Raw genomic sequence first — 24,749 nt, forward strand, 5'->3', positions numbered from 1 at the left:
GTCAGAAGATTGATACCAAGATAAAATGTGGTTCATTTTGGTCTGAATTTGAGAAGTTGCTCTAGTATTCCCTGGGATGTGCGTGCATGCACACACAAACATATACATCCATACATACAGGCTTTATGACTGTACCTCTTTTATAATTAATGAATGAGAATATACTTTTGCTTTAACATTTGTTCAGCCTTTAAATGGAAACTATGACAACTACAATTACAATGAACAAGATCCCACTCTCTCTATCTCAATGTAGGTGAGATAACATGTTAAAATGTACAGTCTGGTCCCAGGAAAGTTTATGTTCGTGACTAAATCAAAACGATACAAAATATACAACCAATACTAAATATTCAACCAAGAAATGAATCAAATCACAGGTATGAATAATTTGATACACACAAAAAATGGACAGATCATTGGATGGATGTTGTGATTCCTGTGTCTTGCACTTTTTAACATAAGCAACAGATAAGTGAAGACCAGAAGTACATCCCTTTTAGTTTGTAAGTATACCTGATGGGAACGGAGAAGCAATGGGAGGAAATTCCAACAGTTCTGAGAGACTAAATGTAGGTTTTCCTGGGTCGATTGAAATATTTTGGTCAGCCCAGGAGACCTCTTGACCCATCACCTTGACTTTTAAGTCCCTGTACTGATCCTCAAGGTCAGATGTCATAAGGCCATGACCTTGTATGACTTGCTGCTGCTGACTTATCAAGGCAAGGAACTGGAGAATTAACCTGGAGAGGCAAAGGAAAGTGAAAGAAATTACTGACAAGGGCAAGCAAAACTACAGCTACTTCCACAACTTGCAATGACTAATGCAAATATTTTTTATTATGTGTTCCCCACCACCGTCTAAGGTCATAATCCAAACTATGACCACACCCACCACCACCCATCCAGGGACACTAGGGTAGAAACCCAAAAGTAATATCCCTTTAACAGATGATTAGTGCATGGGAAGCGGTTTGGAGGAAAGTGTCGGACAGATATATGGAGAGTTTCACAATACCATCCTGTCATGATATGGATACATTCCTGAAATCACTTTCACTTAATAAGTAGAACAAGCACAATCAACATCAGTGCTCATAATAAAATGCAGGATCTGGTCGAATATGTATGTATGTGTATATGTATATGTATGTATATGTGTATATATATATATATATTCATTAAAAGACCAGAATAAATCCAAAAATGATGGTGATCATGTGTCTGTTATAGCTCCTAGTGTGTTGATGTGCCAACAGTCTTTTGTTGAGTCACGGTAATATAATTCCAGATATGAATTCACCATAAATTCCAATGACTGTCTTTATCCAAGAATTTTATCAGAGCACTTTTGTATTTCAGCCCAATGCTACTGGTCACAGCATATAATATACAAGTTGAAAGTGCTAGATGTTAAAGTATGAATGACAAAGTCCTCAATTACAAGATTATATAGTTCTCTACTTGACCTCAGGACACAATTAGCATTTTCTAAAAAGAACTATTACCTAAAGGAACATAACCTTTTAGAATGATCCCGATGTTTACAAAACAATAACCTCGATATGTAAAATTCACTTAGGAAATTCCAAAACCTAGACCCAAAAAAACATATTTACTTCTTCTATTAATAATAATTGTTATGTATATTTAATTAATTTGTTTGTCTGTTGTTTTTTTAAATTTATTCCATTACATGCTACTGGAATGCAATATTGTTTACTGGATTTGATATTGTCCAGAATAGAGTTCAGTTCTGTATGTCCTGACTACCTTTTTTTAATTTTGTTTTCTATTTTTGATATAAACAACTAATAATAGAAACATTGTATCTAGTTCCTGACCTTGTTTCAAAATCAGTGACAGTTCCAGTAAACAACTTTTTCTATTTGTTTTTTTTATTATCCTTCTCAGAGTTAAAATCATTAAGTTGAGTCAAGGTCATGCCTGGACTATGTGACATCAAGCATGTGTCAATTGATAAACAAGCTTCTATTTTTTCCAGAAGGATGAACTCTTGACCCCTTCCGGGGATCTGTTTTGCATTTTAGATAGTCTTATAACTGATGTTATGGTAAGAATTCTATCAGCCGTGCCTTAACACTTGGGACGTCAAGTTGTTTTATGTTTTTTTTCTTCTTTTCTTCAAATTATTGAATTTAATTGTTTCCCTGGAGAAACATAAGTGCTCTGATAATTCTTGGACAAAGACATTTACTGGAATTTATACGGAATTCAAAAAACTTGAATAATATTTTCTGTGACAAGAGACTGTTGACACATCAGTACAATGCTGACTATTATGCACATCATTGCCTTCCATTTTGGATTTTCATTGGGCTTTGAACTGTGATTCACTTAGGACTTTTCATTGATAGGACTTGTTTTAATTCTTGGATTATTTTTTAATTTAATTCACAATACTGTAAGTTCCTTTTTCTCATTTTTTCACTTTTTATTCTATGAAAATAAATTATTTGTTAAATTTTTCAAAGCTTGTTTGTCTTCACTCTTTTCTGTTAATTTTATTTAGAGCATAGACTCGTAACATAATACTGATTTTAAACCCATACACATAGAGAATAATTTAGCTATGTATTACTTGTTTACACAGAATAAAATGAAAAAAGTAAATTTGGCTCTAGCAGAAATGAACTCAGTTTTGGACATGGTCAAGTCCAACACACAATGTTACATTACTATACCATGCAATGAAAATGATTTTTTTTATAAAAACTAATAAACAAAGCAAATTAAACATACATAACAATTCATATATATATATATATATATATATATATATATATATATATATATATATATATATATATAGATATATATATATATATATAGAGAGAGAGAGATCTACAACAAAAACTACTTGACTTTCAGCAAATCAGTGTCATTCAATGGCAGACAGACATGTTCAAATTACATTTCTATTCTATATATTAAGTCAAAATATACAGATAAAGGTCATTTATGTCATCATCAGATACTGGGTACACAATGCAAGCATACAGTAATAAGTCTAATATAAATTTATATCAATTACCCAGATTAAATATGTTTAGTCACAGGCAGACATACTAACCTTAACAAGACCTCAGTAAGGCAGTTGATAATTTTCCCATAAGTCAGACCAAAAAGTCCAGAAGTGTGATTCAAGATTGATGCAGTGATTAAAACATTGTGTTCAACTAAAAATTTGGTAAAATATACTTGGACCTTCAATACATGCAGTAACATTTCATAAACTTCAGTTCCAAACCCTATGGAGCTCAATGTTTTCTTGATATATCTCAACTACATGCAATCCTTAAAAAAAATTAAATTTCACATGGGCCATGGCAACAGCGATTGTACTTCCTGCATTGAGATCTAATCAAATCAACACATGATGTCCACAAAACATAACTGCTGCCATTCCTGCTTTTCGTCTCCAAGAATATGAATATTCTACTTTATTCTTCTGCACTGACATATAAAACTTTTATAAGAGGTTTACTGTTTACACCATTTTCAGAAAATAAGCAACAGCTTGATTATACAGATGTTTTGCAACACAAAATAAGTGCAGCTTACAGCATCTGAGGTACTCCTGTAAAGTTAGTCTGGTTTTCTGTGAATCTAATAAGAAATCTAGATCTGATTAAAATATGCATCCAGATTTTACTGCAAACATACATATATCTGTAATTTGTGCCTTTATTCTGAAAGTCATTATTTAGGGTCATTTCTGTAAGACTTAAGGAAAAATTGTAAAGGATGGCAGGTCTGCAAATGAGTTACAACATCACCCTGTTATGTTTATTGAACAGAATGGGTCAGATACTTTTTTCCCAAAAAATTCTGTAACAGCAGCTGCTTTATTTTCTCCTTCCCAAATTTACACTTCTTAGTGTACTTTATGGCTTTCAAAAAAGAATTACTATGTATCTCGCTATAATGGAATTTGTGGCAAAAGTGTACATGTGGTTTGGGGTTTTTAACGAAGCTTTAACAATTTTAGTTGTATTGCTACAATGTCTGCAGTGTGGCAGTTTATAGTGACATCTAGCACTGGGGCATGATGCTGCAGACATGTAGCATCATGTCCCACCCAGTCACATTATCCTGACACCTGGCTGACCAGTCCAAACATTAACCTCAAATGCTTAGCATCATGTGAGGCAGCTGTTAGTACCATTTTTATAAGTCTTTGGTATGACCTGGCCAGGGTTTGAACCCACGACCTCCCACATCTGAGGCAGATGCTCTAACCACATAAGCTACTGGAACGGTCCAAAATTATGTGACATTTATGTAGGATGAGTGATAATGAGTATGAATAATAAGATACTTTGTGAAACAAATGGCTGACATTTTTTGCATCATCAAACAAACTGACCTTTCATTAATTGTGGTGTCCTTCTCTTGAAAGCGAATCACTCTCTTCATGTACTTAATCAATTGATTTGCCCTGGCCAATTCACTCTGATTTCTCTGCACCTGTTGACTCAGTGATATCAGCTAAAAAAAAGAAAATTGGTACTTAACTGGTAAAAGTTTGGCTTGTGCAACAAATACAATGGTCTACTGCTGCCTGTGTATGATTGGAATGTGTGCGTTTTTATTGAGGTGGGGATCCTAGTGACATTAATATAAAAGTCTTTGATAGCATAGTGGCAACACAGTCACTTCATAATCTTGTGGTCCCAGGTCTGAACCACCCAGCTCCAAATCCTTCCAGCATGTCATCAGTTAAAGTGACTGAGTAGTCATCAAGTGGGCTATTATAAGCTGTGAAAATTTATTGGACAATCAATTTAAAATATACAACGTTTAAATTTCAAATATAATCACATGGACAATATGTACACTGTAGAATTTTCATACAAATAAAAACGGCTGTATTCTAATAAGAAACAAACTGGTTTTAAACAAGAATATTTGAACAATGTCGATGTGGAAAACAGCAAAGTATGTCTCTCCAAAAATACTTAACTGATGACATTAACATCAGAAAGAAACTTTGCTACCTCTTGAATCCACCAATCAAGACAAGATGAAAAACTTCATCTTTCCAGTCTCTATTTCATATAAAAGGGACTAAACTCTTCCCATTTCTTCCCCTTAGCTCTCCTCACCACTACTAGCATGCTTGCATTTGCAGGGAGGTGTGTGTGGGTTTGAATCTGCACTTAAGTCCAAGAGATTTGAAATATGGGTGTGAGTCCTAAAGAAAAAACAACTAATTGACTAAAAAAGGCTTTAATTTTAACCATGAAACTTACTAACCATGAAACTTACCTGAATAAAGTTCTCGTCATCTGCAGCCTGAGTAGATATTTCCTTGTCCAGTTGGTTGACTTGGTCTTGACTCTGGGTCATCTGGGACTGGGACTGATCCCGGCACTCTTGTAAACTATACAGCTGATGGTGCCATGTTGCCACACTCTGCTTCAGCTTGTCTACAAACTGCCAGGTAATAAGAATATGATACTGAAGTACTAACCAATTCCAAATAATGCTCACCTGCAAAATGACTTTGATATATGTTGTTCTGTTATGTATATTTAATTTGTATTATTTGTTGTTTTTTATTAATGATTATTTGCTATATACACTTGTATTTTCTACCTTACCTTGTACAAAATCTAGGTCAATGTGAACTTGATTAAGGACAATTATTTTGTAAACAGCATAATACGTAGCTAATTAATATTTCCGTGAGTATAGATTAAATAATAGGATCCTTATCAGTGGAGGTAAACTTGTTTATCTTAATCTGAGTCTAGGACATTGGTATTTCCCCCTGGAAAACCTTGTGTACCTGATGTTTGCCATGTTCTTTATTATAATTTTAGTAATAGATTTTATCAAGTTAACAACTTAGAATGTTCTGGAAATGAACTTTGACCCTCATCCAGTTCTTTTCTTGTCTTAGCTTTTTATATATGGTAGTGTTGTTTACTTGAAAAATTACCCCCTCTTACCGTAACATCTTGAAACAGAATCTGTCTTATTGTTGTGTTCAGTTTTTCATTTGGATGGTATTATTTATCCAAATTATTATTCACTGAAAATCCAAACAGTTCATAATAATATCCTTGGACTGGAACATTGATTTGGAATTACAGTTAATTCAGACAAGAATATTTTTGGATTACATTATTGTGATATATCAAAAGACTGTTAGCACATCATCACATTTCAGACCATTGAAACAATACCACATTCAATATTGGAATTTGAAATATCACTGGAATTCAACTGGAATTTTAACATTTGGTCTCGTGATAGAACTTTTAGGACTATTTGGGATTTAATTGGCAATACTGTAAGTTCTTTTTAAATTTTCAATTTGTATTCTAGGGAAATAAATTATTTTCTGTTAAGTTATGACCGTAGAGTCATAACGGTACAACTGTCACAAATATACAACCTTAAAACCCTAATGCAAACTTGTTTACCAAAACAAACATCTATCAGTACTATGTCAGTGTCCTATTAGTAATTCAAACAATCTACCTGTAGTTTCCAGTCTGACTATTCATTGCTGGTCTATCGACAGTTTTGAAGTATCTAAAAATGGTATGTGACTTTTCCTGTGTTACTGGACCCCTATTCAGTTACATTCCCACACCCAAACCAACAAACCAGTATTAATGAATTGCCTGATCAAGGTTTCAATACATAAGGTTTAATTTCATTGCTATAAAAGGCCATCACATCAGCTGATCAGATGACATACAGACAGATCCCACTGCTTTTTTTTCCTTGTTAACAGTTCATCTCAACCCCAAAATGATGGGCTAGACATATGGCTTCATTCATCAAACTGATGCATGAATTTCCACTAGTAAAGTCAAGAACTTCAATGAATGAGAAACTAACACATAAATGAAACTCTGGCATGTACATCTTTGCGGGGAAAAAGTACAACCTGTAAATTCAAAATAAGTTTTAGTCCTTATACTTGTGACATACCAATGTTCAAACAATGATTATGAAAATTAACTTAAACTTGAACTGTGGCACATATTCTTGATAAATTTTCCATGATAAAATCCTAGAAGGAAACGGTTATGCTAATGTAAGCATGGCTGTTATTGCCACTGGAAACTTCTTCATATGCTAATGTAAGCATGGCTGTTATTGCCACTGGAAACTTCTTCATATGCAGAGCTGCCAACCGCACCGGACTTGCATTTAGTTAAAAGAGGGATAAAACTTAGTGAATTTTAAAAATAATTAGTCAAACATACCTTGATACTAGTTCCATCCATTTTGATGGGCAGTAAATGTATTATATGACAATCCCTAAATAAAATTAAACCACATAATTTACACTATATACATGTACAAATATGTCTGCAGCCATATTTACTGATATCTACAAAACTTCACTTGTTCTTATGGATATCGGTCAAGATATGATGCTGTGGCAGACTTGAACTTCCACAACTGGTCTATGCTAAATTTGTTTTCAAAAGAGGTCAGGATGCTTGAAGACATTTTTGTGCAAAGCACCAAGTTTTCTGTAGCTTTCTCCAACATTACTTTCACTAATGCAGCATTTTTGGTTCTTCTACAAAAAAAAGTAAAGTCTGAAAACATTTGTTGGAACAAATGTTTAGCAGAGAAAGGCAGGTTATATTCAATATGAGTCAATGGCTGAAAGTATTCCAGAGCTGAAATCTGCTGGGTGCTCTTCATTTTTGCAAAATCTATGTGCTTTTTTTTGCCAGCTATGTGTTTTTTTCACAATGTCTCTACCACCATGTCCAATGCTAAAATTTGAGGCATGCTGTGTGCAAAAAACATGATGTACATCAATCTTTCATGGCTGAATGCAAGGCCAATTTTTGGTGTATCCCAAACTAAACTTCACTTTTTGGGGAACACATTTGTTTTTCATTTTAACTGTAGCTTAATTACAAAACATTAATAATCCAGAAGTTGTGACATCCAAGAAACAATGTAAAAGATAGTAGAATCACAGAAACCATTGAAAATGAGGAACACAAAAAATCCAAACGAAATCTAGATTCAGTCCTAAGATCTAAATCAAATTACCAGGAAATAGATAACAAGGTTTAAAATCACACCAATTGGAACAAACTCACTCAAATTTATCCAAATCTGACACTGCAGGATTTCCATGTTGCAGGAACAAAACTTAAAATGTGTATCTTCATGCTAATGGTTTTCTAATTGGTGGTGGCGGAACATGTACAGAAAAATATTAAATCAAACAAATATCCATAAAGTATATAAAGCAATCCCCCTCACAAAAGGCACCTCACGTGACCAGCAGACAACATAGTAGTGCAAAAATGTAAAATTTACCCCTCACAAGCGGCCAAATTTTATTATTAATATGTGTCCAGAACCAATATTTAATTCATACAATAAGGTAAGTAATTGGATTATCTTTCCCGATATCTGTTTTCAGATGACAGGTTTTCGTTACTCAAAGACGTGTTGACTAAAGTACATGTACCACAGTGGATAGTATAATTAATGCTGACGTTTAGAGCAAATGGTGTCAGCAAAGTTCTGGGCTTCACACAGCATTTTTAACAAAATATCTTTATCATTATGACCTGACATAAGTGTCAAGCCCACAGCATGGTCACCATAGGCTAAATGAAGGTTTGTGAATTAACACACACAGAGAAATTAACCTTGAACAAAGCAAGGTACCAGACCATTGGGTCTTTAAATTCATGATTTGTAGCAACCACAAAATTCATGAAAATTGGCATCCCACAAAAATGTAAATTTAGTGTACTTTGAAAATGTGACCTCTATTGGCAAAATGGCAGAAAATTTATACAAGTCCTCTAAGTACTATGTTCTCTGTGTAAAGCCATGTTGAAATTGGTCAATAAAAAAAACCACCTGAATATCATTAAGAATCATCTAATTCTATTGAAAAAGTCTGTGATCAAATGATATTTACCTAATTAATGCAAATGAATTGTCCTTGTTTTTCTTTTAAATCTAAGGTTTGGCTGATATAAGCTTCTAAAAAACTAAACATCAGAAAAATAAAGCTTCTATACTGATTAAAAATGTGATAAAGTTCATGCAAAAAGTTTGCAAAAGATTGATATCACTTGATTCATACATTTAAATTCAAATAACCCTCAATATGCTCTATATATTATATTTACTGTTGATACACACATGACAGATGAATGAAGACATTGGATAGATTTTGTACTACAATGACATACCACAGGCCCACTCAGCAATCATTAGAGTGGTACAGAAAATTTGGTTACCTTATCAGCGTTGCTATCAGACAACTGTCTGAGCCTGAGGATCAACTTTTCCTTGTGGTACATCTTCCTCTTAAGATCCCTGACTGCAATCTCCTCTCTCAGATGTCTCAGACTGGCCTGGATCCAATGGCTGTAGCCAGACTCCAGTTTCTCTTTATACCTGTTCATAGAGTAATTCAGATGATAATAAACAGAAATCAAATTTGCTATTTTTTATATAGATTTTTGCCCGAGTCTAATTATTTTTTTCTCTAAAGTGAACAAATCTTAAATGCAATTGAAGATAAGCTTAAACTGGAAAATGTGTCCACATGTTTGGATTGGTGTTCTGCGGAACAGGAAAGCAAGCAGGTTATTGCGAAGGCAAATGGAGTATACCGCCATGTGCAAGCACACAACACGGTAGCTGACCTAGGCTGATCCAATGGTAGGATTCAAACCTAAACCCCATTTAGTCACTTGACTAGTAGAAGAACTACACTGCCACCATGGCACCTGCCTGCATTTGTTACCTCTTAAATGCAGGTGTGTGCCTTGGGCCTATTCTGCATATTCATGAATTCTTCGTGGTCACTGTGAATGCAGGAGTGTGCAGTGGACCTATTCTGCATACATAGGCCTTCTTGGGGGTCACTGAATGCAGGAGTATACACTCAGCTTCTTCTGCAAACTCAGGCCTTCTAAGGGGTCAGTAGTGTGAATGCTGCAAATGTGCATAGGGCCTATTCTGCATACTCAAGCATTCTTGGGGATCACTGTGAATGTAGGAGTGTGCATTGGACTATTCTGCATATTCAAGCCTACTTGAGATCACTGTGAATGAAGGAGTGATCAATGGGCCTATTGTGCATATTCTAGCTTTCTTGGGGATCACTGTGAATGCAGGAGTGTACACTGGTCAATTCTGCATACTCAGGCCTTCTTGGGGATCACTGTGAATGCAGGAGTGTGCACTGGTCTATTCTGCATACTCAGGCCTTCTTGGGGATCACTGTGAATGTAGGGGTGTGCAATGGGCCTATTATTCATTCTCATTCTTGAAATACAGAAGTGTAAATGTAGATGACAGTGGAAAATAATCTTGCATGCATTTTTTTGTACATTCATTCTCCCAACTGACATAGTGCTTAGTGATACTTCCGAACTGATATCTTGTTCTAATGACTAAAGTAAGCATTGACAAAAAGTCATAAATTGTTCTCATTTTTTGTTTTTACTGAAACTAGTAAAACCTAAAGCCTCATGTGCTTTTCAAAATGCAACAAATTAAATGAAAGGAAGCGAAACATGTACCTTTTAAAATCCAAAGGAATACAAGTCTGAACTGTCATCTTGTGTTCTTCATAGCTCCTCAACTTGTCTTTGAGCTCACTAATCTAAAAATACAGAACAAACTATGATGCTATATAATTATTTTTTTTTAATCCTTACCTATCAAAACCAAACATCAAAAAAAAAAAAGCTACAAAGATTCTTAGTATGTAATCACTACAGCCGAAATTATATTTAAAACCTCAAAAGCAGGGGTCAAATGAGACGTGCTCATTAGATGAAGTTTAATATCATGGCAATTTATATTTGCAGTAAGAAAATCTATCAAAATCAAAATTTTGGACATGCTAGACTAACATCTTGAAATGCATCACAGAAATGTATATGCAGTATGTAAGGATCAATGCTTATGTTCAGATTCCTAAGTTTTAAGTAAAATATTTTGAAACTATGTTTTTTCCACAAGTTTATTTTTCAGTTCAGAAATGATACTCTTAAATTCAAAGGATCTCACAAAATGAACAATAACAATTACATTAGCTTTGAAAATACAACACATTCTGTACAACAACTTAAAAATAGTACCAAACTCATAGTCAAAGAATGTACCTCTCTTCGTAGGTCTTGGATTATTTGACCATATCTTGCCACGTGGAAGTCCACATTCAAAACATTTTTCTTCAACTGTAAAAAAAGGAAGTAATGAAGAAAAGTCTATTACAAACAAGAAAGGACACTGGATGAGAAAAGCATACAGCTATAATGTTTTCAGTTGGATTTTGTTAGAGACTGTTGTGTAAATGTCACAATACACCTATCGATAGCATCACACACTAACAGTGCTTACAATCTGTTGTGTAAATGTCACAATACACCTATCGATAGCATCACACACTAACAGTGCTTACAATCTGTTGTGTAAATGTCACAATACACCTATCCATAACATTACACACTGACTGAGCTTACACTCAGTGGTGCAAATGTCACAATACACTATCCATAGTATCAAAGACTGCTGACCTCTGTTATGTGTATGTCAGTACAGATAAAAACGGTTACACAACTATGTCTGTGCAGCTCATGGTTTAAGACCATATATAACAGGGGTGCACAACCCCTGGCCCACAGGCTAGATCCAACCCACGAACACGTTCTATCTGGCCCTCAGGGCAAATTAAAACAACACAGAAATCTGGCTTGTGAACAGTAATTGTATTAAAGAAATTAGTGTTTGCAGCCCTTGAGTGGTCTTAGAAAATGCAGTCTGACCCTTGGCCAAAAAAGGTTGTGCATCCCTGCTATATAACTAAGTAAAAGAAATCTACTTCTTTTGAAAACAAGTAGACCCCACAACAAGGCACTGATAATACTACTTTACATGTTAAATATTACACTGGAAACCTGAAAAGCTGTTGAGATTGAAGAAAATTGTGGAGATCTAGTTAGGCCCTGTTTGTGCTGAAACTAGTTCAACATTAAAAGATGTACGCAGTAACATCTTAAAAAAAACTTGTTAGTTCCAAAATTTCTTATATAAATATTTTGTTATGAGATCCATAGATGCATTTTGTAAATAAATTTTCTTTAAATTAAAGCAATCAAAAATACAGTGTCTCCTTGACAAGCAGTATATACTTACTTCATATACTGCTAATAAAACATTAGGTTATTGCATTACCTTCATATTTTTATGAGATAATAAAAACATGATAAATTGATCTGGATTATAAATTACCTGTTTAAAATTAAGTTACCTTCTAAATACTTAAAATACCAGTGGATAGAATATTTCTGTAAAGACATTTTGTTCTATAAAAATTAAAGTATTTGAATTTTCAACAATAACAAAATAGCTCACAGTAGTAACTATCTGTATTTTTGTTGTTGTTATTAATAAGATCAACAACCAAGTCATAAATCTTGTAGGACAAGTGATTTTTCAAAACTCTCTTGTCCTGGATAACAACAAAAAACAAATTGTCTGATTACACCCAAACCAAGTGCTGATACCTTTTGACCAAACCATGGCAAAGGTGTAAGACATTAAGTAATTTACAAGCATTCTGGAAGCTTAACATTTTTATGAAATTTCCAGTATGCATTAAAAAATTAACATTAATTTACATGGCATGTAAGTGTCAAGTAGTTATCTCTAATTTTGCAAGAAGTAAACTGATCCCTCACTGACTCGCATATCAGTACCAGTTAAATCTGCATTATGAAATAAACTGATCCCTAACTGACTCGCATATCAGTACCAGTTAAATATGCATTATGAAGTAAACTGATCCCTAACTGATTCACATATCAGTACCAGTTAAATATGCATTATGAAGTAAACTGATCCCTAACTGACTCGCGTATCAGTACCAGTTAAATATGCATTATGAAGTAAACTGATCCCTAACTGACTCGCGTATCAGTACCAGTTAAATATGCATTATGAAGTAAACTGATCCCTGACTCGCATATCAATACCAGTTAAAAATGCATTATGAAGTAAAAACTGATCCCTAACTGACTCGCATATCAGTACTAGTTAAATATGCATTATGAAGTAAACTGATCCCTGACTCGCATATCAATACCAATTAAAAATGCATTATGAAGTAAACCGATCCCTAACTGACTCGCATATCAGTACCAGTTAAATATGCATTATGAAGTAAACTGATCCCTGACTCGCATATCAATACCAGTTAAAAATGCATTATGAAGTAAACCGATCCCTAACTGACTCGCATATCAGTACCAGCTAAATATGCATTATGAAGTAAACTGATCCCTGACTCGCATATCAATACCAGTTTAAAAATGCATTATGAAGTAAACCGATCCCTGACTCGCATATCAATACCAGTTAAAAATGCATTCACTGCACCATCATTCAATTATCAACCTTAAAAATCTTCTAACAATGGGAGTTCAAACAATCATTTTATTGGTGCATGATAACTTTTCATAAACTTTAAATAACAAAATGTCATTTTAAAGACATGCAACTACCGAATTTTTTATTTTAAACTAAACAAATCCTTTCCATACCAATGTTTTAATATTCTTTGCCCTGTCTGCATATTTCAGTGTGTTGTACGTATCCTCGTATGACATACTGGAAGGACTGCAATGACAAATTTAAAGAGACATAATAAAATAAAGGTTAAAAGGAACTAGGTATAAATACAGCTCTCTCTCATTGTAATGTGGAGTTGGGATCCACTACCAGTGGACCACATCCTGTATAGAACCACTGTATTGCACGACCCGCATAATGTACCAATCCATGAGATAGCGGAATGACTGAAATTGGTCAAATTATAATGTTTTAGAAAGGACATAAAGACATAATACTGAGCTTCAACTTGTTTCCTTTTAACCCCCACCATCATAATTCAAATATAATGATTAAATTTTACACAAGGGGTCCATGGTAGTCCTGCATTATATCTAGTATCACATCATAAAAATGGAGAGCTGTAGCACTTTATGCCCCTAAGATTTTCATGGCAGGTGATAAAAATTAATTCTGAAAATATAATATCATATTAAATGTGATGCACACAACTGAGGAATATTTTTTTTCTTTTCTAATCATCCGCATACATACAATTCAGGTTATCTTTACAGAAATTACAGTAATTATTAGGTAACAGCTTCCCTCCTTACCACATTTTATCAATTTTTTCTAAACAGTTGGATTTATAATTTTATACAACACAATCTGATTATAGAAAGTGTCTTTTTTTTACTCATCCCAACAAATCTGACTTGCATGTTTTTGATAAAGTGCAAAATTCTTTTTTTTCTTCCTCTAAGAAGTGCAAAAAAGACAATTTGGCAAAAGTTTTATTGCAAGATTACTGAAAGATGCAGCTGTGAAAATTCACTCACAATGGGAAATTTCCTGCTGCTGAGCAAGTTTACTAATCACTGATTTAAAACTGACAAGTGTTTCTCTGTATTTAAAAGTATTCTCTGTCAAGAATATTGCAGGCAGAATTTGTTAAGGCTTTTCTCTAATAAGATTGTCAAGAATATTGCAGACTTTGTTCACAAAAAGTCCACAATTTCTGCTTTAAGTTTATTTTCCATTTGTTTTGATGAAGGTTATACAAGGGCTTTGGTCTTCAAACTTCAATACTAATAAATGCTTTGCAGTGGGATAACAGACTGATCTTAATTTGTAATTGCAAATGGTATTAGAAGGTTCCAAGAAGTTCTAAATCACATGATCAACTCAGACCCAAAAATTAAAGAAGTCTGTGCATGTGCCACAAAATTAATAGTTTTAGATTCCTAATGATGCATGCCAAGTATGAAGAAAGGAAATTTGTTAGTAAATTATATTTTTCTGAAATACACTCCCCTTGTTCCTGCAAAGCATACAGTGGCCACCTGTATCCAGTACATAACCAGTTTAAGCTCGAGTCAAACATAAAGCAGGATTCTTGCATTTGTGAGGAAGGGTGGGATGAATTGTTCGTAATGTGAATGGGTAAGAATTTTAAGAGAAACATAATTTACTAATCAATTTCTTTTCTCCATCAAATACATTACCCAATTATATTTGAAGTAGGAAAATAGATAAGAGGAAATCCTTGAGCATTCAACCTCCTCTCATATCACTATGTAGGAGCATGATGACTGCTCTACTGAATGGATGAACTTCTTCCAACAGGAAAGCAGCACAACCAAACATAATGCATTTATACAGATACCAGTGTGATTCCTCTGGGATCTCACACATGGCTATTGCCTTATTTGCAAACGTTTTCCGGATGAATCCAGCAAAATTTACAAGAACATGCCCCAGACTGAGTTTGTGCTGTGATGAATGGGGCAGTCATGGCAGCTAACAGTGGCCTGATGAAATTCATCTCTCTCCAATGTGAGGCTATATTATGGAAATAGAAGATTGTGTGTATGTGTGTGATTTAGATTTTCAACATAGCTTTAACAACTTTAGTCATATCACTAAGGTGTCAGCAGTGTGACAGTTTATAGTGATGTCTAGTACTGAGGCATCATGTCCCACCCAGTATCCTGACACCAGGCCAGCCAGTCCGAACACTAACCTCTTAATGCTGAGTGCCAAGTAAGGTAGCTGCTAGTACCAATGGAAAATGGAGAAAGTAAATTTAATACGCTAGCTAAATGACGCACTATGTTTCAAAAAGAGATATTATGTTTGAAGACTAGGCTTATGTAAATAACTAGTATTTCATAAGCTGAAATCTTCACATGTCCTGTGAGAATTCACAGTAACCCAACTTAATAACCTCTTTTAGCAAAGAGGCTAGTGGGGTTATGTCATGCTTTCATGCATTACCCTGCAGGAAAAGCCTTTGATGGCCATTGGACATTCTCCCTCTGCTTCAGATAACATCTGAGGGCATATGCATGGTCCTGCAGCTTCAACTCACTTCATGCATCAATCATGTTGATTATTTATCAATGGTAACCTGTTCATAGAAACAAAGCCATTTTACATCATTAGTATGAGTCATTGGAAAGGAACGGCATAGAGTTCAGATCCAAGAACTACACATGCAGTCCACTCTCCCTGCAAGATGAAACTAGTGCTATCAGGAAGCAAGCCTAGTCTGATAACTGCCTCAGCAAGGTGGAAAACAAATGATCTAACTTAGTCAAGCTCAGCCACATCACGACCCAGGGGTGTTCCATTTTGCATGACCTGTCCAGATAGAAACTGAACAAGTCAGAATGATCCTTTTTATATGAACATGCCTGAAATCATTTAACAGTATCCCTTGATTTTGATAGGAACTAGCATCTTGAACTCAGCTATGAAAAGAAGTACGTTAGCCAACTGAGGAATGGAGGCTAAAAGAGGTGCAATGTCATTAGCATAAAATCCCCTCATATGCCTTTTAAAGCTGAGTGCTGCTAAGTTGTCATGATCCTCTCCAGAATCAAAGCATCAAACGCCTTCCTGGGTACCTCCAGACATGTGAAATGTGGTGAACTCAGCTGCTTCAGCAACATCTCTACAATTTTCTTAGACACATCTGCCACAAGATCAAGCAGTTTGTAGACCCAAGACTTGTCCCATCGATGTAGGCAATCAGAACTATTTTACAAGCCCTCCCATACACTATCTGGTTAACTTTTGCTATCAGAAATGACAGAGGGAAGACACATGCACATACTCCCTTCCAAATGATTGAAAGGGCATCGATGACCCAAGCTTCTGGGTCCAGGAAGGTGGTGCCATTTGTTGTTACACTGTGTCATGAATAGGTCTAACATCAGTCAGCCCCACATGATTCAAACTCAAAGGAAGAATACCAAATATTGAAACTAATCAGTATGAAGTAGTTTGTCTCTACTCAGTAATGAATCATCCTGGGCAATGAGCCTACCTGGGATGTGTTAGACTTGTATGATGCTGGACACACACACATGAAGGTGCTTCTAAACCACAATGCTGGGGTCCAGTGACTTCGTTCTGCGTGTGTAGGCAGTTTATTATGACAAAATTGATCGACATTATAAGAACAGTCTTCCCTTGGATGGACTCCACCAAAACATGAGGTGTGGAAAATGGCCTTTACTTCCAGGAGAACAGCCTTCTCTTGTAGTGTCCCTTGCCACTGACCATCAAAAAGTCTGGTGGCAAATTCCGCTGCTAGCTAGTCCCTGTTTTGACACCTAAGCAGGAAGCATTCAATTTTGGTCAAGACCATAATCTTGTGATCTAAATGACAAGAGATCAGGTACCACTGTGTCAAAAGGGCCATCTGGAGGACACATGTAAAGTGACAAAAGGTACAGCTGGTCTACTGTCAAGAGCTGGCTGAGAAGACGAATAAACCCCCTTGCTGAAATAAATGTACTAGCAAATGACTTTTCCAATGTATGAGAAGAAACGATGTCTTCTTCACAATGACCTTCCACTGTGAATGTGGTGTAGAAGATTGTTAATATCATGAACTAAAATCAAACGTACTTAATGTTTTTGCACTGTAACTTCCAGGTACTCCATCACTTTTGTGGAGGACATCCTTATAAAGGCCCAAGGACTGAGGCTGAGGCCAAATGGATGAGCACAGAATTGCTACACTACCCCAGGGTAACTGTAGTAAATGTACTTCTGAGGTGTTGTGTGAAATAAATGTTGTGAACAGTTGAGAGTGACTGTATATTCATCATGTTGCATAAGTATAGACCTTACTGTCTCCATCTTGAACCTCAGGGCAGCAATAAATGGAACCTGCTCAAATCTATGACAGGTCTCAATTTCCCATTGGCTTTTATAACCAGAAAGAGTCTGAATAAAAACCCAAGGAGTCCTGTTTCTGGACTACCTTCAGTGCCTGCTTTACAAGCCACTTCTTTATCTTCTCCTGTAACATGTCTGCCTTCATATGATTGTTAGGGGATCTCAATCATAAAGGGGGATGATGAAAGTGGAGAGGCTTGATGAACAAGAGTCAGGACTCCACCAAAATGAGTTAAATCACCAAACAGATTGTCAGAAACATACTGATCCACGTCTGGTGGAACAGAAATCTGGTTATTATGCGGGTGGGGACAGCAAGTGGGTGGGAGGGGTATTAAGTCATTTACAGGTTTGGGGAAAGGGAAACTCTTGTTTTCTCACTCCTCCCCCCTCCAGCCTGCCTACAAAAGTTTGGGGTATATGGCTGCCTATAGTTTGATAGCCCACAAAAAGATTGTTCTTGAGAATTACGTATGCAGTCTTTCTGTCAATATCATCCCTTCTCTGATATTGATATGGTCACACAGAGATAGGGGCTTGCACAGACAGCTGAAGGGACAACTCTTGTGCTACCTGCTTCCTCAATTCAAGGGAGGGAGTGCAGGGTTGCTGCTTGGTGGATTTAAGAGACAACAACTGGGATAGCATATGGTATGATAAACATATGGGTCCATATTGCCTGCAAAGTCAGAAGGTAATCCTGCATAACCAGTTTCAATGGTACTAGGTCCATTTGTGGGTAGGGATAGGGACTTATGCTCAGTAGGCTGTAATTGAGTGATAAATGATTCTAGTTTCATCCAATTCGCTCATCAACAATCTCAACTGAATTTTCTGTAGTGTGTACAACACTTGTTATTCCAAGATATCTTCAGTGGAATCACTTGGTATAGTTTTGGATTGGATCTGAACTAGTCATCAGTGTAGGCACTTTTTAGGTATTGTCCTTTTTAGGCATCTTTATCAGGGGTGGGGGTGGCATCTCAACAGGCAACTAATTCCAAATTTGGATGAATGATTAATACTTTGCATTCATGGAGATTCAGAGTGTGACTTTCTCTCATAGTCCTTCAATTGCCTTTTCGAGATGTTTGATCAGATATCTTCTGTCCAAAATGCACACATGCTACATGGGTGTGAGGAAGAACATTTTGTGCACACAAAGCATGTCTTGTGGTTGTCTCCAAGGCTGTAATGCATATGCACTTCTTGCATTTAATTAACATCTCTGCAATTAAAGTGAGAAGAAAAAAATAAAACAAGCACATATGACTAAGAACAAAACTGTCAAGTAGGTGACCTTGTGTTACTAATCTGAAGTAATTTAAATGCAATGCAAATACAATGGTGAAGGCTCAAGTATTATCAATCAATATCACAGGGACAATATCATCTGGGAAAACAAATCCAAAAGTACAAATAAATTCACCATTGCATACACTATACATATCAACCTTTAGGCTTACTGTACCACCAGAATAATTGTTGTGTGGCCAATATATTATGAAACGCAATGGGTTTTTTCCACAGGTATTGTTAACTGTTCCAAGCAAAAAGTTTAAAACTAATAAACATCCAGGATACAGGTGGACACCTAGTGGGAACAAGGGGATTTCATCTTTAAGAGCTACCGTATATACTTGCGTATAAGCCGAAATATTTAGGAAAAAAATAAGGCCTGGAAGAAAGGGGGTCGGCTTATCTGCGGGCCAAGGTCCAAGTCTGAAATTTTTAACGCTTTTTTTCCTCGATTTCCAGTATTTATTGTTTCTGTCGATCGCCAAAGATGAGATCACATGCCTAATGATGCCACATGGCTCATAAGATTTTTGCTGTTGTGAAGTGAAACAAATATTTTTTTTCTAACTTAAGTGGTAGGATAATGAATGAAAAACATGTTTTAACGTACTTGATGTCTATTTGACAGATGTCCATCCACCAGAAAATGCAGCCATACGTGTTATTTGAGCCATGGTGGTACATGTATTTTCCAAAAGAACCGCCATATTAGTAATCTCCAGTCAAGTATTTAACCCTCAGTTAATCAGTAATCATTAAACTCTACGGTATCATACAAATACACGCTAGCTTATTTCAGTGTAAATATGAAAAGAATGTACGTAAAAAAATAAAAGAATTATGATACTGAAGGTATATACGACAAACATTTTGATCGAGAGTAGAAATACATGTATGATAGTCTTAAAGGAACAATAGTGAGAGGCTTCATAGGGGTTTGTTGCGTGCATGCTTAGGTAGGGTAAATAACAGGGCAATATACAAGTCAGCGTGAATAATTGTAAAACAATATAATTTGTGGGATTTCTTTGACAGGTGTTTTAGAAGTAATCGCCAGCCACAGTTTATATACTACTGTTGTTTAGTTGTTTGTAAAGCAGAGTGGTTTGTTAGCAGTAGAGTGTTGTACAATAGCAACCATATGCTTAATCTGTGGTAAATGCCTCGGGGATAATAGGTTTGTTTTGTTGCACAATGCCAATGACTTTACTAATACATGCCGACTCTCAGATGTATTGTTTAATGAGATATGGTAGTGGACATGGTTTCTGCTCAAAGTTATAAACTGTCACAATACTTGAATAATGTCCACACTGAAACCAATCATATTTTGACCAATTGAAGCACACTACCAGTAGTTTAAAAAAAACCACACAAATAAACGACAATGATAAATAATTATCAAATACAAATTGATAACCAACCACACATGGAAATAATTACAGGATAAGAGGATGATGCTATATTTCAATCCGACAATGACGAGGAGAGCGAGGAGAACGACACACTATCGGATGACCATGATGACTATGACAATGTATATGATGAAAGCGCTGAGTTTTGTGAACTGTTTGGCGAGTGTGATACAGAGCCAGATTTTGAAGGATTCTAAAAGTGACAGAACTTTTATAATTTATGATTTTAGAATGAGGATTAATTAAATTTCCATTAAGACTTAACACTTTAGAATTGTTTATATTTCAACATATAAATTAGCTTTCTTACTTTCATTTTATTTAATAATGTGATTTGCCTAAATAAACATATTCAGAACTCACTTTGTGCATCTATTGATGTACTGGTAGTCTAGAAATTATGGGTCGGCTTATACGCGGGTCGTGCACTTTATAACAGTTTTACCAATTCAGTTTGGCAGGGTCGGCTTATATGCGAATGAGCTTATTTGCGAGTATATACAGCACTATCTTCGGCTTTATGATACTGAGATGAATAGACATCTTTTCCGTTTTTTTTTAGGAAGGGCTGGATCTGAAGATAGCAGAGAGTAATTTCCTAATGTTAATGTGATTTAACAAAATCCAATTCAATGGGGTTTTAGGAAATATAAGCAAATGAAAGTTTTTAAAAACCAAATTTTTATGGCTGTGATCTTGACCCCAAGGACTAAAGAAAGCATGTCACACAATGAATTGTCTTAGTTTCATAATGGTTAATTTAAATTAAGAAAATCCATCATGGAATATATATAGGATATACAAGCATATGAAAAAACTTCAGCCAAAACCCAATGCAATTTACTACAAGTGACCTCAATCCCAAGATTAAAATGATGAGTGTGTCACAGAATGAAATATATGATTCATAATAATTAATTTAAAATAGAAATAAAATCTATAAAAGAAAAAAACTAAATTAAAACTAACAACACATTTTCTATGAATGTGACATGGGTGAGTAAACATGTAGAATGATTTGTCATAGGTTCATAATGATTAATATTAAGTTTATTCAGAAGCTATCAAGTGGTTTAGGAAATATAAGCAAATAAAAAAACTTTATCCAAAGCCATAACACAACTTTTCTGCAACTGGTTTTTTGGTATGTTGGTTGCTCTTACAGCACTATATTGCCTATATCATGCTGAGGAAATGGGGACTATGTGTTTTTTTTAAAGAATACACAAAGGCAGCCAATGCAGGCTGGTCATGGCAGGTACTGACTCTGTGACACTTGGATTACAAGTCCAATTATCCACCAACTTAACTATCAATGCCTTGATCCCAAAGTAAAAGGGCAAATGGCTATGTTGTACAATGAATTGTCTTGGCTGCATAATGATTCATGGCAAGTATGATGAGAATTTATCAAGGGGTTTAGGAACTATATGCAAATTGAAAAACTTTAACCAAAGTCATAACAACCTATTGATGCTGTTGCCGCTTTGTTGTTGTTGTTCTAGGGTTTGATGCCATTTTTCAGCACAAGATAGGCTATACATGGTGGCCAGTATAACTGGTGGAGGAAGAACCCTTGAAAACCCAGGGAAGAACCACCGACCCATGAGAAGCTACTGGCAGGCTTTCCACGTACCCACACTAGCTGAATCTTGGACTCAAACCCACACAGTGGAGAGATGCCAGTGATCCGGAAAGGTGAGCACTTTGGACCACTCGGCCCCTCTTGGCCCCTCTGTTGCTGCTAATTTCTGTGGAAATGTGCCTGGTTTTTCTTCCCACTCAACACAAATATAGGAAAATCACTAATCAAATTAAAAAAGCTGTGGCACCAAGAATCACTAAAAAGATACCTGATGGCTGCTATCATAACAGTCTGACAGTTTCCACCCAGAGAGTCCTTTAGGAGTCTTGTTAATTTGCTGTCTCTGTAGGGAATGTGGCCTTTGTTCTAACAAAAAAACAAATTAAAAAGGATTTAATTGACTTTACAATTAGAAAATATCCATGTCAAGCTATTACAATTAAGCCTGTTTTAGGCCTGAGTACCTTAAAATCCATTGGGAGAAAGTTATTTCATGGTTGTAAAAAAAAAATGGAGGTTGCTGGTACATACTGTGTATACTTGTATATAAATAAGGTCCAACTGCAAACAACACAAACACTAATTTGTCATCACATAATGCACTGGCAGATGAGGGTCAACACTGTTTCTTCCACTTATTGCACCTAACAAACTGCAGAGACCCAAATTTGCCAGTGCAAGAAGTGACGACAGATCTGGGTCAATGCAATCTGCAGTTGGATCTGACTTGAAGTAAGTATATATGGTATGTGCACCACAGCCAAAAAGAATTCACAAACCGTAAGTAAGTATATATGGTATGTGCACCACAGCTGAAACCAGTTCACAAACCTTAAGTATATATGGTATGTGCACCACAGCCAAAACCAATTCACAAACCTTAAGTAAGTATATGTGGTATGTGCACCACAGCCAAAACCAATTCACAAACCTTAAGTAAGTATATGTGGTATGTGCACCACAGCCAAAACCAATTCACAAACCTTAAGTAAGTATATATGGTATGTGCACCACAGCTAAAACCAATTCACAAACCTTAAGTAAGTATATATGGTATGTGCACCACAGCTAAAACCAATTCACAAACCTTAAGTAAGTATATATGGTATGTGCACACAGCCGAAACCAATTCACAAACCTTAAGTATATATGGTATGTGCACCACAGCTGAAACCAATTCACAAACCTTAAGTATATATGGTATGTGCACCACAGCCGAAACCAATTTACAAACCTTAAGTAAGTATATGTGGTATGTGCACCACAGCCAAAACCAATTCACAAACCTTAAGTAAGTATATATGGTATGTGCACCACAGCCAAAAACAATTCACAAACCTTAAGTAAGTATATGTGGTATGTGCACCACAGCCAAAACCAATTTACAAACCTTAAGTAAGTATATATGGTATGTGCACCACAGCTGAAACCAATTCACAAACCTTAAGTATATATGGTATGTGCACCACAGCCAAAACCAATTCACAAACCTTAAGTAAGTATATATGGTATGTGCACCACAGCCGAAACCAATTAACAAACCTTAAGTAAGTATATGTGGTATGTGCACCACAGCCAAAACCAATTCACAAACCTTAAGTAAGTATATATGGTATGTGCACCAGAGCCAAAACCAATTTACAAACCTTAAGTAAGTATATATGGTATGTGCACCACAGCCGAAACCAATTCACAAACCTTAAGTATATATGGTATGTGCACCACAGCCAAAACCAATCCACGAACCTTAAGTAAGTATATATGGTATGTGCACCACAGCTGAAACCAATTCACAAACCTTAAGTATATATGATATGTGCACCACAGCCAAAACCAATTCACAAACCTTAAGTAAGTATATATGGTATGTGCACCACAGCCGAAACCAATTAACAAACCTTAAGTAAGTATATATGGTATGTGCACCACAGCTAAAACCAATTCACAAACCTTAAGTATATATGGTATGTGCACCACAGCTGAAACCAATTCACAAACCTTAAGTAAGTATATATGGTATGTGCACCAGAGCCAAAACCAATTTACAAACCTTAAGTAAGTATATATGGTATGTGCACCACAGCCAAAACCAATTCACAAACCTTAAGTATATATGGTATGTGCACCACAGCCAAAACCAATTTACAAACCTTAAGTAAGTATATATGGTATGTGCACCACAGCTGAAACCAATTCACAAACCTTAAGTATATATGGTATGTGCACCACAGCCGAAACCAATCTACAAACCTTAAGTAAGTATATATGGTATGTGCACCACAGCCAAAACCAATTCACAAACCTTAAGTAAGTATATATGGTATGTGCACCAGAGCCAAAACCAATTTACAAACCTTAAGTATATATGGTATGTGCACCACAGCTGAAACCAATTCACAAACCTTAAGTATATATGGTATGTGCACCACAGCCGAAACCAATTTACAAACCTTAAGTAAGTATATATGGTATGTGCACCACAGCCAAAACCAATTCACAAACCTTAAGTATATATAGTATGTGCACCACAGCCAAAACCAATTTACAAACCTTAAGTAAGTATATATGGTATGTGCACCACAGCTGAAACCAATTCACAAACCTTAAGTAAGTATATATGGTATGTGCACCACAGCCAAAACCAATTCACAAACCTT

At 35.6% G+C, this 24,749-nt stretch overlaps 1 protein-coding gene across 1 annotated transcript in view; it reads right to left on the reverse strand.

Annotated features, from left to right (window-relative positions):
* The window catches only part of LOC149785258 (kinesin-like protein KIF18A), a 91,720-nt gene that overhangs the window by 39,958 nt on the left and 27,013 nt on the right, over positions 1 to 24,749 (reverse strand). The window contains exons 7-14 of the mRNA XM_089979105.1: positions 22,361 to 22,458; positions 13,596 to 13,671; positions 11,157 to 11,231; positions 10,569 to 10,651; positions 9,276 to 9,435; positions 5,293 to 5,460; positions 4,391 to 4,512; positions 517 to 743 (exon numbers count right to left, since the gene is read on the reverse strand). Coding sequence (XP_089835231.1) covers positions 517 to 743; positions 4,391 to 4,512; positions 5,293 to 5,460; positions 9,276 to 9,435; positions 10,569 to 10,651; positions 11,157 to 11,231; positions 13,596 to 13,671; positions 22,361 to 22,458 — 1,009 coding nt within the window. The remainder of the gene's footprint in view (positions 1 to 516; positions 744 to 4,390; positions 4,513 to 5,292; positions 5,461 to 9,275; positions 9,436 to 10,568; positions 10,652 to 11,156; positions 11,232 to 13,595; positions 13,672 to 22,360; positions 22,459 to 24,749) is intronic.

This window comes from Sinohyriopsis cumingii, chromosome 13 (genome assembly GCF_028554795.1).
Source record: "Sinohyriopsis cumingii isolate HCF-2022 chromosome 13, ASM2855479v2, whole genome shotgun sequence".
NCBI lineage: Eukaryota > Metazoa > Mollusca > Bivalvia > Unionida > Unionidae > Sinohyriopsis > Sinohyriopsis cumingii.